At 40.6% G+C, this 17,140-nt stretch overlaps 1 protein-coding gene across 3 annotated transcripts in view; it reads right to left on the bottom strand.

Annotated features, from left to right (window-relative positions):
* The window catches only part of trpm6 (transient receptor potential cation channel, subfamily M, member 6), a 168,667-nt gene that overhangs the window by 110,404 nt on the left and 41,123 nt on the right, over positions 1–17,140 (bottom strand). For all 3 annotated transcript variants that reach the window (XM_072585013.1, XM_072585004.1, XM_072584993.1), the window contains exons 4-6: positions 7,493–7,673; positions 2,858–3,071; positions 330–454 (exon numbers count right to left, since the gene is read on the bottom strand). In XM_072585013.1, the coding sequence (XP_072441114.1) occupies positions 330–454; positions 2,858–3,071; positions 7,493–7,673 (520 nt within the window). The remainder of the gene's footprint in view (positions 1–329; positions 455–2,857; positions 3,072–7,492; positions 7,674–17,140) is intronic.

Genomic DNA, 17,140 nt, shown 5'->3' on the forward strand with positions numbered 1-17,140 from the left:
GCCATCTCAGAGGGCAGTAACAATGCTGTGGTCTGGAGCCATGTGCAGGCCAGAAAAGGTAAAGACAGCAGATCACCTCAGTGAACCAGATGGGCTTTTCCGATGGTTACATGGTCACCATCAGAATAGATTTTAATTACAGGTTTGTTAAATAAGTTCAAATTGCACCATCAGCCATGGTGGAATTTGAAGCCACTTTAGTAACCTGGATCACAGGTTTACAAGCCTGCAACATCACCATCAACCATTGCCTTCACTAGAGTGAAACACTAATGCTGTTCTGTTATTTGAGATGGAAAGTTTTGATTAGTTAGTCACAGGTCACTTACGTCTTGTCCAATCAAATCTCTGTGGTTTTCAATGACTCCCCAGGGTGTAATCCCTATTATGCAGATCTTTCGTAAATATGGGGAGGTATGGTCTTTTATCGCATCTCCAACATGTCTAGAAGTTCCTAATTTCAAAAGAAGTTAATTATACTGTATATATAAATATATATATATATATGAGAGAGAGAGAGAACACGAATACTGTTGCTGTTTAATTTAATTGGAAGTCATTAACCAGACAATAACAATTTGCATATATTTACAGCTTGTAATGTCATAGAAATACCCAAAGAGCTGCATCAGGCTATTGTAAACAACATTTTGTGCTCAGCCAGTAGGAGATATTGGGATAAATGGCCAAATAACTGGAGGAGCAGTGAGGGGCAAAGTCAAGCCTGCGATCTGCAAGTTGCATGAAGAGACTGGGCTTCAACACAAACAGAAGCAGGTCCAGAAGCAACAAAAGGCAGTAGGTGGATGACTGTCTAGTAAATACTAAAATGTTAATTTTTGATCTTTGCAATGGGGAGATTTTATTGCGTCAGTATCAGAGTTAAATGTACATAACTTAAAATTAGTTAATAAATTCATAAATACTAATTAAATTCATTTATATAAATCCTAATAAGTCTTTATTTCTGTTCAGTTTATTGACTTCATAAAGGCTCCATCCTGCAATGCACAATCCCACTCCACTTGGGAGCTTCATATTCAGATGTATCACCAATTGGAGGAGTTTGAGCAGCAGTTCTTTTCACTGTGGTACGTTCTCAAGGCTGAGACCTACGCGGATTCTGAGTTTCTAGAGGTGGTCACCCCACACATTAAAGGCACACAGGCCAAGATAGTACGGTAGCCACCAAAGGAGGACAAAGAAAGCAGTGCAGACATTCTCTGAATGCATCTTGCTTTATGATAAGTACTCCGTTTCTTAAATTCATTCATGGGATGTGGACAGCACTGGCTAGGCCAGCATTTATTGCCCAACCCTAATTGCCTAGAGGGCAGTTCAGAATCAATCATATTGTGGGCCTGGAGATCCTAATTTCCTTTTCCTAAAGGATAGTGGTGAACAATGGGTTTTACAAAAATTGACAGCAGTTACATTTAACTTCAGATGTAGGTTTTTTTAAATCCTGATTTTTCTTTGTTATTGAATTCAATTTTCACCCTGTACCATGGAAGGATTCAAACCCATATCCCCAGAACATTAGCCTGAAGTTCCAGATTAATAATCCAGTGATATTACCACTATTCCACTGCCTCCACTCAGAACATTGTTGTGAGTGATGGTTCATCTGTGGATTACAGCCAGAGCTAAGTTCACAGGTCCACTGTAGGTGAATTAGCTGTCCAGATGCGATGGCATAGAGTATTTTAGGAAAGTAAAATTGGTGGAGGATTCTTTAATTAGTTAGAGATATAGATAGATCATGAATCCAGGATGCTATGTTGCTTCCTTCTGCCAAGGGCAGGGTAGTTACCGAGTGGTTGCTCAGCATTCTGACAGAAGGAGATAGACAGCTGGAAATTGTGGCCCATATTGGTAGGTAGAAAGAGGGAAAAGGACTTACAGGCAGATTTCAAGGAGCTAGGAAGGAGAGTAGCGAGCAAAATATCAAAAGTAGTAACCTTTGGTTATTCACAGTGTTACATACTAGTGAATACAGTAATACCAGGGCAAATTGATGAATGCATGACTAAGGAATTAATAGGGGAGGGAGGGCATAAAGGTTTGAGGAAGATAGAAAGTGCATCTGCTTCAATGTACATTCTTCGTGAAATGATATTGGTGAACTGCAGATATCCACACTGAAATGTGATCTCAAGGGTCACTGAACTCTTCTATTATTCTATTTCTCTCTCCAGAAGTGCTGCCAGATCTGCTGAGTTTCTCATGCAATTTCTGCTTTTGGTTTTTGAAAATGTGATGTTGTGGTGACATTGGATACCTAGCTCAAAAAGGACAAGACTGGGTGCTAAATATACCTGGATACAAGGTGTTCAGGATTGCCAGGAAGGAGGAGTGGCAGAGCTTAATAAGGAGCAAGTTAGTGTGTTTGAGACCGAAGATGTCTAGGAGGGGTCAAGGACCGAGTGTTTTAGGTTGAAGTTAAGAAACATGGAGATGCCAATGAATTACTGGATGTGTTCTATATGTGATCAACTAGAGAACTGTAGAGCAGCAAATTTATTGGAAAATTACAGAGTTATGGAGAAAATAATAGAGGAGTTAAAGTGGGTGACTTTAATTATTTTAATTTCTATACTATCTTTTTATAATATGGAAAACAATTGGCTATGTCTTCCTCTGTCCACATGACTATGTAAATGAGTAAAAATTTCTCATAGATTTTCAGATAAATGGATAAAATATGAATCATTACCTTGAAACACACCAACTCTGAAAATTTACAAAATTACTATGCAAGCAAATCGAAGAGTTTCTTCATATTTGTTCAGTAATCAAACAGTTCTGGCGTCCAAAAAATCTGAACCTCAAAAGTGATCAACAGAATTCAACCTACCTGTGTTGATGCCCTCTGTCACTATCCAGGCCCCTGTAGTCTCAGCTGCTTTGATAAGTCCTTTCCCAAAGATTTGTTTCAGTTTTGGAGGAAGTTCAAAGTTCTGGCTACCACCATGGACAGATATTAACAGCTTTGGTAGTTCCATCAGCCATTCCTTCAACATCAAGTAAAGCAACTGGTGCAGTTCTGTGTCATATGAGACTCTAATATACTGAAGAGAATTCAGAGGTGAATACAAAGTAAAGTATCATCAATGTGTTGTTAGGAAAATCTCCCCAGTTATCGAACTAATTAGGTTGTCTTATGACATCTTTGGCAGAAACTATTTGGAAAACATAACAGCAAGCATCCACATAAATATTCTACCAAAGGCTGGAACATGGACAGAAAAATAATTTATCTTTCTTTAAAGAGTTGATTGTTTTGCAGATTTTCTAAACTTTGTGTAAGCATTAAAACCAAAAGCAAAACCATTCGAAAACAGCAAAAGCAAATCTTTCAGTACACAGGCATGCTGCACCACCCAAGTTCATGCTCGCTGGCTGACAAGTTGAAATTGCTGCTGTGGGAGATGGATGTTGTTTAAGTGGATTATCCCCAAAGGCAGTAATGCCCCAAACCCAAACAACAGTTGCATGTAGTAGCAGCCATAGTCCCAGAGAGAGAGAGGTGGGAGGTTGGGGGGTGAGGGGAGGGAGAGAGAGAGACACACACACACACAACTGCTCATGAGTTTAACTCTAAGGGGCACTATACCTCAGGCAAGGGGCAAGATTGAGAAGGCAGGATTGTCACAGCAACCAGAGTCAGCATGGCAATTGAACCCCTGCTGTTAGTATCACTCCACATCACAAAGCAGCCAACTGACCTAACCAACCCCCACATGAGTGTGTAGCAAGTAAGTAGTACAAGTATTTAAGTCCCAAAGAATTATTTATGAATCTATTCTGGACTTGCCTGCTCTTCCAAATTTGATTAATCACATTATGCCACAGCTCTTACCAAGATGTATTACTGTCCATTGTAAGATAGATTAAATTAATTATATTATAATAAAAATATTACATTGATAGATTATTGATGACAAAGCAGCACATATTGTGAAAGGGATTGCTGCATCAGTGAGCAGTATCCATCTGGCTTTATGGGTCCTACAAGATCCCTCCAAAATGATCACATACAGCAAACATTCTAACTAACAACTGCTGTTACGCAGCAAAGTTGCAACTGCAACTAGAAGCAAGGAATACTTTATGAAGCTTTCAGAGGCTTAGTGTACCCATGCAGAGATGATGGTGGAGCCCATCCAGGGCCTGAATGTTGCCAATGCCTTTGACAGGTGTGTACATGATGTCCTCTATGAAGAGCCTGAACCAACAGACCAGTTAGTGGATTGTGGCAATGCTCTCCGTCCCATATGTTTTAAAATTCTTTTCACAGGATGTGACAGTTGCTGGATAGGCAAGCATTTAATGCCCTCAAGGATGGTCATGAACTACTTTCTGGAGCTGCTGCAGTTCAGATGGTGTTGGGATTTCCACAGAGCTGTCAGCAAGAGAGCTCCAAAATGTTCACCCAGTGACAATGAGGCGATGACAATATAGTTCCACATCAGGGTGATTTGTGTCTTTGAGGAGAGCCTGCAGGTTCTGAAGTACCTGTTCCACTTGTCCTTCTAGGTAGTTGGGGTTATGGGTAGGGAAGGTACTGCAGAAGGAGCCTTGGTGTGTTGTTGCAGTATATCTTATAAATGGTACACACTGCTGCCACTGCCGTCAGACACTAACCTGAGGAACTTCTTTCAGATATGTGATGGAGCTGAAATAACTAACCTCCAACAATCACAGCCATTCTCGCCCTAGTTGTGATTTTAAGTAACAGAAAATTTTGCCCTGATGTCAAGGGCAGTTAATCTCACCTCACCTCTTGAGATCAGCTCAAAATTGCTCTGGTGGAACTCAGACTGCTGAGGACACCCTCCATCACTTTGGCCAAGACTATGATCATATTGAACAGTAATTGGCCATTTTGCAATTATCCAGCTTCTTGGGTATGAGAACATACTGAGGCAAATTTCAACATTGCTGGGTATATGCCAATGTTGTAGCTGTTCTAGAAGAACTTGGCTAGAGACAGAGCTAGTCCTGGAGCACAAATTTTCACTACTATTGCTGAAATGTTGTCAAGTCCAATTGCCTTTACAGCATCCAATGTCTTCAGCCATTTCTTTACAGCTCGTCAAGTGAATCAAATTGACCGAAGATTGATACCTGTGAAGCTGGGGGTCTGAGGAAGAGGCCCAAATGGTCATCCACTTTCTGAATGATGCTGGTTACAAATGCTTCAGCCTTGTCTCTTGCACTTCAGGAATGGGGTGGACCAGTGGTATTAATGCTGGACTATAGTCCAGACACACTGGTAAAGTTTTTGGGAGCCAGGTTTGAATCCTGCCATGACAGGTAGTGGAATTTGAAGTCAGTAAAACTCTGGGTGTAATGAAAAATAAAAGCATTGTTAACTGTTAGGGGAAAAACCCATCTGCCTTTTAGAGAAGGAAACTGCCATCCTTACCTGGTCTGGCCTACACATGACTCCAGACTCACAGCAATGTGGTTGATGCTTAAGTGCCCTCTGGGCAATTAGGGATGGGCAAAAAATGCTGGCCAGGCAGGTGATGCCCACATCCCATGAATAAATAAAAATAAAATGATGCACTGGACTACCTGATCATTAAGGATGAGAATATTTGTGTAGCCACCTCCTCTGGTTTGTGGTTTAATTGTCCACCACCATTCGTGACTGGAATTGTTTTCTAGTGGCAGAGATTTGACTTGATCCATAATTGAGGGATTGTTTAGTTCTGTATATTATATGTTTCCGTTGTTCAACATGCAAATAATGCTGAGTTGCAGCCTCAAAAGTTTGAGATCATATGTTTAGATATGTCTGTTGATTTCCTGGCTTGCCTTTCCACAGTCTTCACTGAATCAGGGTCAGTTCCCTGGTTTGGCAATGGTTACAGAGTGAGGGATATGTCAGGCTATGGAATGACAGATTATGGCTAAATACAATTCTGCAGTAGCTGTTGGCTTCATATATTCATACCACCAGATTCTCATCTTATTCACTAAATCCTTCAGGGAGGGCAATCTATTTCCTTACCTGGTCTGGGCTACATGTGACTTCAGACCCACAGTAATGTTACTAACTCTTAAATAATCTCTAAAATAGCTTAGCAAGCTATTCAGTTCAAGGGGCCTTAGAACCACTCTGCTCCTCAGCCCCTCCATTGGTTCCTATATAACTGGACAATGTAGTGTAAAGTGGGAGCAAGATTGATAAAAGGGATTTAAGTCTTCTTTGCAAACTTTTGAAAAGAGCAAACGGTCACATGAACACTACATCCTGAATCTCCCTTGTTTCCATGTCTTCGAAATTCACTAACCACCAGGAATCTCATTCTGTCCTGCAGTGAGACACATTTATCATTCATGGAGAGCAACAACTTTCACTATCTCTGCTGTCTCAACATCTGGAGATACCTGGGCCTCAGGCAGGACAGTTGAGTGACCTTTTTGGCCCTTTTCCATCCTACCCTCTCTGAGGCTGGTCCTCTTGTTGGTCCTGAGATTTCTGATGTGGCCTCATCATGCCTGGATTACCCTCCTTTTGAGATAACCCTCCTACAAGTGTTTAGGTGAATGAAGCTCTGTAGAGTTACTGGATAAAAGACACTAATTGAAAATATGAATACAGATAACCAATGTTATCCACAGGGGCTTTGGGCAAGGACCTGCACCAGATAATTACATCACAAATTGTACGACAATAGAAATCCTCTATCTACTGCAAAGGACCACACAATCCATCAGACCTTGTCAGTTAGGGGGAAAAGAATTGGATTTGGGAAAACTTCCGAGAATACGGGTAGCAAATTTGCAACGTAACAAAGAGAGCACGTGGATCATGTTTTGGGACATGTAAAAACAAACATGTCAAACTGCATATATAATTACTGTTGCTCCTCCACCAGAAAAATGATTCCAACAATTCATTTATAGCTACATTTTACATGTGGTTTGACCATTGTACAGAACTCCCAAGAATATCTGCATTGAAGAGCTAAGTAACTATATTTATTCCTCCATCAGAAATTTTGGAGGAAAACAACTGTAATAAATGCACGGGACTAAAAGAAAATGGGGAGCACACTTGCTCCTTCTGACCCACAGGAAAATCTGAAGTTATACCTTAAAACTTACCTATGTCTCCTAGCCCACAGTCTAGCCCCCTTGCCTAAAGGGGAAGCCAATCCCACATGCCAGATATTGCCGGCATCTCAAACTATTTGTGTCAGAGAAGATGCAGAATTTTTTTTATTGTTTCACACTCACCAATGCAAAAGAACAGGTTCAATTTGAAATATAAAGAAAGGCAAGTCAATGGAGGGGATAACTGACTGCCCTAAAGGTAACTGCCTCCCTACCTGAACTAGAGTTGATTCATTAAAATCTGGGTCAGTGAGTTATTTGCATAATTTGAATACATTTGTATGGGAGCATTACGTGCTAATGAGAGTTGTTAGCAAGTTGACTGGTTCCAGGCACTGTGTGACTGTGAAATGCAACCAACCTTAGCACGGTAGGAATAAGCGCCATCCTGGAAGTCTATGGTACCAAAAGAATCAGTTGGACTTGCTATGGTGTGATTTTCAATGCACCACTCCTCCTCTCCATCATCATGAGCTGATAAATAGACTGGTAACTTGTTATCTAAGCCAGGGTGATCGCCAACCAGCCGTCCACAGCAGCACCTGTGTTCAAAGTACAAAAATCAAAGTCACCTTTGTTTTATTTTGAATGATGAAACTTCAAAGATTCCAAAGTCTGATTATAGTGAATATTTCTTACAACGTAAGCTCACCAGTCCAGATTGCTTGATCCCAAGTGATTGTTGGACTCTGGATTCTTTTGGATTATACTGTGGTGTTACAATACCTAATCAAAAGTTTATGAACTGGAAAGCAATGCTGCTATATGTATCTTTAACAAAAACATTAACAATGATAAAACATTATAATTCAGTAATAAAAATGTTTTATTTATCCAAACCCAACTGCTCATTTCATTCATTGAGCATCTTTCTACTCCCAAAGTACAGGATGCTACAAGTCTTCTCATAATCATCGAGTCACAGAGATGTACAGCATGGGAACAGACCCTTCGGTCCAACCCATCCATGCCGACCAGATATCCCAATCCAATCCAGTCCTACCTGCCAGCACCCGGCCCATATGCCTCCAAATCCTTTCTATTCATATACCCATCCAAATGCCTTTTAAATGTTGCAATTGTACCAGTCTCCACCACTTCCTCTGGCAGCTCATTCCATACACGTACAACCGTCTGTGTGAAAAAGTTGCCCCTTAGGTGTCTTTCCCCTCTCACCCTAAACCTATGCCCTCTAGTTCTGGACTCCCCACCCCAGAAAAAGACTTTGCCTATTTATCCTATCCATGTCCCTCATGATTTTATAAACCTCTATAAGCCTCCAACCCCTCAGCCTCCAACACTCCAGGGAAAACAGCCCCAGCCTGTTCAGCCTCTCCCTATAGCTCAAATCCTCCAACTCTGGCAACATCCTTGTAAATCTTTTCTAAACCCTTTCAAGTTTCGTAACATCTTTCCGATAGGAAGGAGACCAGAATTGCACACAATATTCCAATAGTGGCTTTGCCAATGTTCTGTACAGCCACAACATGACCTCCCAACTCCTGTACTCAACACTCTGACCAATAAAAGAAAGCATACCAAATGCCTTCTTCACTATCCTATCCACCTGCGACTCCACTTTCAAGGAGCTATGAACCAGCACTCCAATGTCTCTTTGTTCAGCAACACTCCCTAGGACCTTACCATTAAGTGTATAAGTACTGCGAAGATTTGTTTTCCCAAAATGCAGCACTTTGCATTTATCTGAATTAAACTCCATCTGCCACCTCTCAGCCCATTGGCCCATCTGGTCAAGATCCTGTTGTAATCTGAGGTAACCTTCTTCGCCGTCCACTACATCTCCAATTTTGGTGTCATCAGCAAACTTACTAACTGTACCGCTTATGCTCACATTCAAATTATTTATGTGAATGACAAAAAGTAGAAAACCCAGCACCGATCCTTGTGGCACTCCACTGGTCACAGGCCTCCAGTCTGAAAACCCTCCACCATCACCCTCTGTCTTCTACCTTTGAGCCAGTTCTGTATCCAAACGGCTCGTTCTCCCTGCATTCCATAAGATCTAAGACAATATGTATTTCTGCACAATAGATTTCCAGACTGAGAGGATACCGTGAGTCTTCAAATCTTTACCTAAAGTAAATAATTCTTTTTTTAAGGAAGCAAAGGATGAACAAAGCAGTGAATCAGTCCAGTTTAAAAATGTTTCATATTCAGCAGAATGATACACAAAATTTGGGATAGAATGTAAATTTTCAACCAAGTCTAGATATCTGAATTTTATTTATTCCTCCTCAGAAAACTAAACATCAGAAAATAAAGTCAGCCAATAGATGGGATTTTATTTTAACAGAGAAATGTGGGAGTACTTTAATACTCTCTTTAATTAATTTCTCATCAAATAGTTGTTCTATTGAAGTCTACCTGGCAAGATGGGAATCAGTTAACTACAGCTATAGAAGGCAATTGCCTTTAAAACATCCAGTATTGATTTCACAGACTGCAATCACAGGATTCTGCCCCATGACATCTGACAGAGTATGTGGATTGCACTCGAGGGGGCACCTTATTTCTGTACAGCAAATAAAAACACCAATTCAGCTGTAACTTTCACACATATCTGTCACACTTACACAGAAACATAAATACCCAATATTAATCAAGGTCCAGCCCTCTTTCTCCTCCATCTCTTTGGAAAGTAACTGGTCTTTGCTTCTTACCAGTATTGGTAATATTGGGCATGGTATAAATCAGGCAATTAGAAGTGCATGCAACAAGGATAATGCAATGCAATTATGCATGACTTCATTCTATGTGTAGACTGGGTAAATGAAAACAATGCTATGGAAATTCCTGGAATGTTTTCAAGATGGTTTTCTGGAGTAGCATGTTGAGAAAGTTAATTTCGATCTAATATCATTGAATGAAGAAAAGACTAATCAATAATCCTGTAAAAGAACCAGGAGGGAAAATGACCATAATGTTATGGAATTTCTCATTTATATTGGAAATGGTGTAGTTTTATGCAAAAATTGGGGTCTAAACTTAAGTAACGGTAACTATGAAGTTATGAAGGGCAAGTTGGCTGTAGTGGACTGGGAAAATACTTTAAGAGATTTGACAGTAGATAGGCAATACCTACTATGTAACAGTTTTTTTACAAACATACATTCTTTGAAAGCAAAAAGGTGAGTCAATAGTGGCTAACAAAAAAAAGTGAAAGCTTGCATCACATCAAAGGAGGAAACTTATAAAGCTGACAAAAAAATAGTAAACTTGAGGATCAGGAGCACTTAAAAGTTCACAAAGAAGGATTGTGAAACTGATAATGAAAGAGACAATGAGATTTGAATGCAATGAATAAAATATGTAAAAGAAAGACTGTAAAATTCCTGAAGAATGTAATGGAGCAAAAGACAAGCATAAGTCCATTACAGGCAGAGATAGGAGCATTTATATTTGGAAATAATAAATTAGCAGAGAAGCAAAATAATTAATCTATATCTTTCTTCATACAAAAATTCTCCTAGAAACAATCTTCCGCTAAGGCATTCTTTCTTCCACTCTGATATTGAGGTTCCTGAAATTACTGAATAGCCTATTGTAGGATCCACACACCTTGTTACAAATAAGCTGGGGTTTTTCTCAGACTTTCTGCTGTTTGCACTTGACCGCTATCTGGGCTTGGTGGAGACACCCAAAATGCCTGACATCTTTGTGCATGTTTCTTCTTCATTTGGGATTATTTTGACCTTGGGATTCCCATGACAGTTGGGAACAGTAATTCTTTTTTAAGGTAGGTTTTATCCACATCCGTAAAGCATTTTCTCTATCTCCTGGTAACCACCTGCCAGGACAAAGCTCTAAGTAAAGTCTGCTTTGGAGGGTGTGCACCAAGCATGCAGGCAAGATGACCTCCACATATAATTAGTTGACCATAAACAGTGCCTCAATATTAAGGATGTGGTCCTGAGGGAGAACACTAAGATTGGTCTATCTATCCTGCAAGGGAAGTTGCAGAATATTGCTGAGGTATTGCTGGTGATATTTCTCAAGGGATTTGCGATGTCTGTTCTACATTGTTCATATCTGATGCATAAACAAAGACTGCTATCTTGTAGGCCATGACCTTGGTGCCTTGACAGCTGACACCATGCTGCACATGAATTCTTCAGGGCATCTACAGGCCAAAAACCCACAGACATTCCCCATTGAGGCCTAAGAATGGAGTGTCACTCATTAAAGACAGAGAGACAGACTGCACTCATTGAAAGGATCACTAAGAATCTCCTTACTGAGTCTTGATCCTCAAAGTGAGTGCCCTTGATCATAAAAACATAGAAAATGGGAACAGGAGTAGGCCACCCCAAATGCTCAATCCAACTCTTTCTTGCCCCAACTACTTTTTACGGTAACAAATTCCACCACTCACCACTTCTGGGTGCAGAAATGTCTCCACATTTCAGTGCAAAATGGTTGCCCCATCTCCTTAGAGTGTGGCCCTGATTCTGGCCTTCCCTGCCATTGGGAACATCCTTCCTGCATCTACCCTGTCAAGTCTGATAACATTTTATGTGATTCTATGAAATCCCCTCTCATTCTTCTTCCAGTGAGTAGAATCCTAACTGATTCAAACTCTTCTCATACGTTAGTCCCACCACCCCAGGAATCAGTCTAATAAATTGTTGCAATGCTCTCTCTATAGGAAAAAATATCATTGCCCAGATAAGGAGACCACAACGACACACAATATTCAGGTGTGGTCTCAACAAGGCCCTGTACAATTGCAGGATGACTCCCTGCTCCTGTACTCAAAGCCTCTCATTTTCAAGGTCAAAATATGATTTGCCTTCTTTACCACCTGTTGTACTTGCATGCTTACCTTCAGCGAAATGAGGACTCGAGGTCTCATTGCACATTCTTATCTCTCAATTTATAGCCATTCAATTAATAATCTGCATTCCTGTTCTTGCTCCCAAAGTGGAATAACCTCACATTTATTTCATACATTTGCACATTCACTCAGTTCATCCAAACCACATTGAAGCATCTCTGCATTATTCTCACAGTCCATCGAGCTTTGTGTCATCTGTAAACTTGGAGATATTTGATTTAGTTCCCTCATCTAAATAATTCAGATTCATAGAGATGTACAGCATGGAAACAGACCCTCAGTCCAACTTGTCCATGCCGACCAGATATCCTAACCAGTCTAATCCCATTTGCTTGCACTTGGCCCATAACCCTCGAAGCCCTTCCTATTCATATACCCATCCAAATGCCAGCTGCAATTGTACTAGCCTCCACCACTTCCTCTGGCAGCTCATTCCCTCTATGCACCACCCTTTATGTGAAAAAGTTGCCCCTTAGATCCCTTTTAAATCTTTCCCCTCTCACCCTAACCTATGCCCTCCAGGGAAAAACCTTGTCTATTTATCCTATTCCATGCCCTTCATGATTTTATAAACCTCTACAAGGTCTTCCCTCAGCCTCCGATGTTGGAGGGAAAACAGCCCCAGCCTGTTCAGCCTCTCCCTGTAGCTCAAATCCTCCAATCCAGGCAACATCCTTGTAAATCTTTTCTGAACACTTTCAAGTTTCACAACATCCTTCCGTTAGGAAGGAGACCAGAATTGCACGCAATATTTCAAAAGTGGCCTATCTTGCGAATATCTGGGGTCCAAGCACTGATCCCTGTGGCACCCCACTAGTCACCTCTTACCATTCAGAAAATAAAACTGTTTCTTTCTATTCTTTGTTACTCTTCCTCCTCTTAGTCTAAGAATGAGGGGCAAGCCATTCAGGACTGAGATAAGGAAGAATTTCTTCACTCAGAGAGTTGTGAACCTGTGGAATTCTCTATCACAGAAAGCTGTTGGGACCAATTCATTAGATATATTCAAGAGGGAGCTGGGTATGGCCCTTGCAGCTAAAGGGATCATGGGTCATGAAGAGAAAGCAAGAGTGGAATACTGGAACTGCCATGATCCACCGTGATCATATTGAATGGTGGTGCAGGCTTGAAGGGCTGAATGGCCTACTCCTACACCTGTTTTGTATGTTTCCAGTCTGCCAAGCAGTTTTCTGTCTATCTCAATACACTACCCCTTTTTCCCATGTGCTTTCATTTTAGATTCTCATCTCTAAAAAGTGGGATTTTGTCGGAAGCCTTCTCAAAGTCCGAATAAATCACATTCACTGTCTGCCCTTTACCAACTGTACTGCTTGCATCCCCGAAGAACTCCAGCAGACGTGCCAAGCATGATTTCCCATTCATAAATCCATGCTGCCTCAGTCTGATCCTGCCAATGCTGAGCTACTGATTCTTTCATTAATGAACTCTAGCATTTTCTCCACTATCGACATCAGACTAACCACTCTATAATTCCCACTTTCCTCTCTGTCTCCCTTCCTAAATAAGGGAGTTACATTAGCTACCCTCTGATCTATAGGAATTGTTCCTGATCTTATAGAATCTTGGAAGATGATCACCAATACATCCACTATTTCTACAGCCACTCCTCCAAGTACGGTGCTACGTAATTTATCAAGTCCTGGAGACATATCAGCCTCTGCCCCCATCAATATGCACAACACCATTTCCAACTAACTCGGACTTCTTTCAGTTCATCCTTCTCACTAAACCCTGCTTTCTTGAATAATTCCGGTATGCTATTTGTGTCCTCATTTGTGAACACAGAACCAAAGTATTCAGTTCTGAAGAAGGGACACTGGTCCAGAAATGTTAACTCTGATTTCTCTCCACAGATGCTGCTAGACTTCCAGCTATGTCTGTTCTCCAGCATCCACAGTTCTTTTGGCTTTTTGATTACCAAACTGTATATTTAGTTGATTAGCTAGTTCTTTGGGACACATTATAAATTCCCCTTTTTCTGATTTTAAGGGACTTACGTTTGCTTTCATCAATGTTTTTCTCTTCTGTTCACAGCATGCAAGCCGCCAACATTTCAACCCAACCCAACCCAAAAATGGCACGGGTTTGAAAAAGCCACCTTACGGTCAAGAATCAACAAGGCTGCCAGCGCAGACAGAACCCCTTCAACACTACTCAAACATGGCAGAGAAGCACCCTTGGCTCAGTTATGTGATCTTATTCCCTCATCTCAAAGAATGATAACATCTCTGGAGATTTCCAAGATGTTACTATTGTTAGCATCCTAAGAAAGGACATAAGATTGGTAATGATACATATGGAAAGGTATCCCTACTATCAGCGTGAAGATCATTGCAAAAATCTTCTTCAATTGCCTCCTCCCACATGCTGAAAAATTCTTCCCAGAGTCACAATATGGATTCTGTCACAGAGCCATAGAGTTGTACAGAAACAGACCCTTCAGTCCAACTCATCCATGCTGACCAGTTATCCTAAATTAATTTCTTCCCATCAGCCAGCACTTGGATCATATCCCTCTAAACCCTTCCCATTCATATACTCATCCAGATGCCTTTTAAATATCGTAATTGTACCAGCCTCCACCACTTCCTCTTGTAGCTCATTCCATAAATGCACCACTGGCTGTGTGAAAAAGTTGTCCTCATGGTCCCTTTTATATCTTTCCCCTCCCACCTTAAACTTGTGCCTTATAGTTCTGGACTCCTTATCTGAGGAAAAAGACCTTGGCTATTCACCATATCCATGCCCCTCATGATTTTACAAACATCCACAAGACCACCCTTCAGCCTCCGACACTCAAGAGAAAATAGCCCCAGCCTATTTAGCCCCTCCCTGTGGCTCAAATCCTCCAACCAAGGCAACATTCTTGTAAATCTTATGCATGCTTCCAAGTTTAATAACATTTATCTAGAGGCACAATGCACATGACCGTCACACCATGAGAAACAGCAACCTCTATACATGATTGTTTTGACCCGCAAAAAGCCTTCCACTCTGTAAACTGGGTTGGATTATGGAGGATTAACCTAATATTTGTTTTCCCACAGAAGTCCATCACCAACTCCTGCTGCTGCATGATAACATGCAAACCCTAATCCTCATTAATGGATCCTGTGCAGACCCAAACATGTGAAGATTGAGGTCAAGCAAGCCTATGTTTTCATACCAATGACCTTCTCCAAATTCCCGTTGCAAAAAGTTCCACGCCATATCCCTGAAATTTTCACTGGTGTGGGGCTAATAGACAGAATGAGCAGGAAATTATTCAATCTTCATTGCCTTCAATCCATAACCTATACCACCCAACCTCTGCTGTCAAGCTGCTGTATACAGATGGTCTTGTTTATGTGCAATTCCTGTTACAATCCAAGTTGAGAGCCATTAGACAAGTAGATCAATTCCTATAAATTGGGAGCCTCCTCTCATTGACAGGAGACATCATGGATGAAATTCAACATCTTATCCAGTGAGCCAGCATAGTTTTCGGTCACCTGAGGAACCAAGAGCTTGATGACAAAGACTTCAAGTCAAAAATAACTGAGACCCATAGAAGGAGTGAGAATGAGCAATTGAAATAAATTAATATTGGTAAAGAAATAGTGCTTGGAAATGACAACTTTCATGACCATTTATCTAAATCCCAGAGAGCTGACTGAGATGTCTATGGAGATACTGAATGCATGAGTGAACATCTTTTCTAATCCCATTATTTAAGAAAGGAAGAAGATAGAAAATCGGGAACTCCAGCCCTATTAACCTCACATCAGTGATCAGGAAAACATGAGAATCAGTTTTAAAGGAGGTGATAATCAGACATTTAGAAATGACTGATTGGACTGGGCACTTTTGGATTTATGAAAGAAAAATCATTCTTTAAAAACCATAGGAGTTTTTTGAAGATGTTATCAGCAAAATAGGTAAGGGAACCACTCAATGTGCTATGTTTGGTTTTTCCGAAGATAATCGATAAATTCCCACAAGACAGTTACTAAACAAAGCTACAGCACATGAGTTAAGGAAGAACATGAGAAGATAATTAATGGATATTAAGAAAACAAACAGCATGAATGAACTGGTAAATCTCAGGTTACCAACTTGTGATGGGGAGCATTTCTTAAGAATTAGTACTTGGACTCCAGTTGTTCAGAATCGATATCAGTAATTTGGGGGAACTAAATGTAACATTTCCAAATTTAGAGATGACACAAAACCACGTGGGAATGTGTGTTGTTATGAGAATGCAAAGAGACTTCAAGGAGTTTTGGACTGGCAGAACAGGCAAGCCATGGCAAAAGGAATGTAAATGTGAGATGGTAGATGGAACGAAGGCGCAGAACATTTATCAAGTGTTGAGAGATTGGAAAGTAATGGTGTCCAAAGGAACCCGGATGTCCTTTTTCATAAGTTACTGCATGTTAATATGCAGGTGCAGCAAGCAATTAGCAAAGTAAATGGTATCTTAGCTTTTATTGTAGTGGATTTGAGTACAAGAATAAATATGTTTTACTTGAATTGTACAGAACACTGGTAAGAGTGCACCTGGAGTATTGTGTGTAGTTCTGGTCTCCTTGTTGAAGGAAGAATATACTTGCGATAGAGTGCAGCAGAGGCTCACTAGACTAATTTCTTGGATTGTCAATTTCTTCTGCGATAGAGAGAGCGCAGCAGAGGCTCACTAGACTAATTTCTTGGATTGTAGATTTCTTCTGCGATAGAGAGAGTGCAGCAGAGGCTCACTAGACTAATTTCTTGGATTGTAGATTTCTTCTATGATAAAATGTTAAGGAAATCAGACCTGCATTGTGTATAGTTAAGAAAAATGAGATGGGATCATATATAAATGTACAAAGTTCTTAAACTAGTAAACAGAGTAGATATAGAAAGAGTGTTTCTCCTGGCTGCAGAGTCTAGGATGAAGGGACGCAGTCTCAGAATTAGGGAAGCCATTTATGACTCCGATTGGGAAGAATCACTTCACTCACAGGATAGTGAATCGTTTGATACAGAGAGAGCGCAGGAATATAGTGTTGAGAAACTGTGATCTAGAATGGTGGAGTTGCACTTAAAAGCTGTAGAAAATTTAGGGTTGTTGCCAGGATTTCTAAATCAAAGACCACTGTAGATACACTAGAA

This window comes from Chiloscyllium punctatum, chromosome 2 (genome assembly GCF_047496795.1).
Source record: "Chiloscyllium punctatum isolate Juve2018m chromosome 2, sChiPun1.3, whole genome shotgun sequence".
In the NCBI taxonomy this organism is placed as follows: domain Eukaryota; kingdom Metazoa; phylum Chordata; class Chondrichthyes; order Orectolobiformes; family Hemiscylliidae; genus Chiloscyllium; species Chiloscyllium punctatum.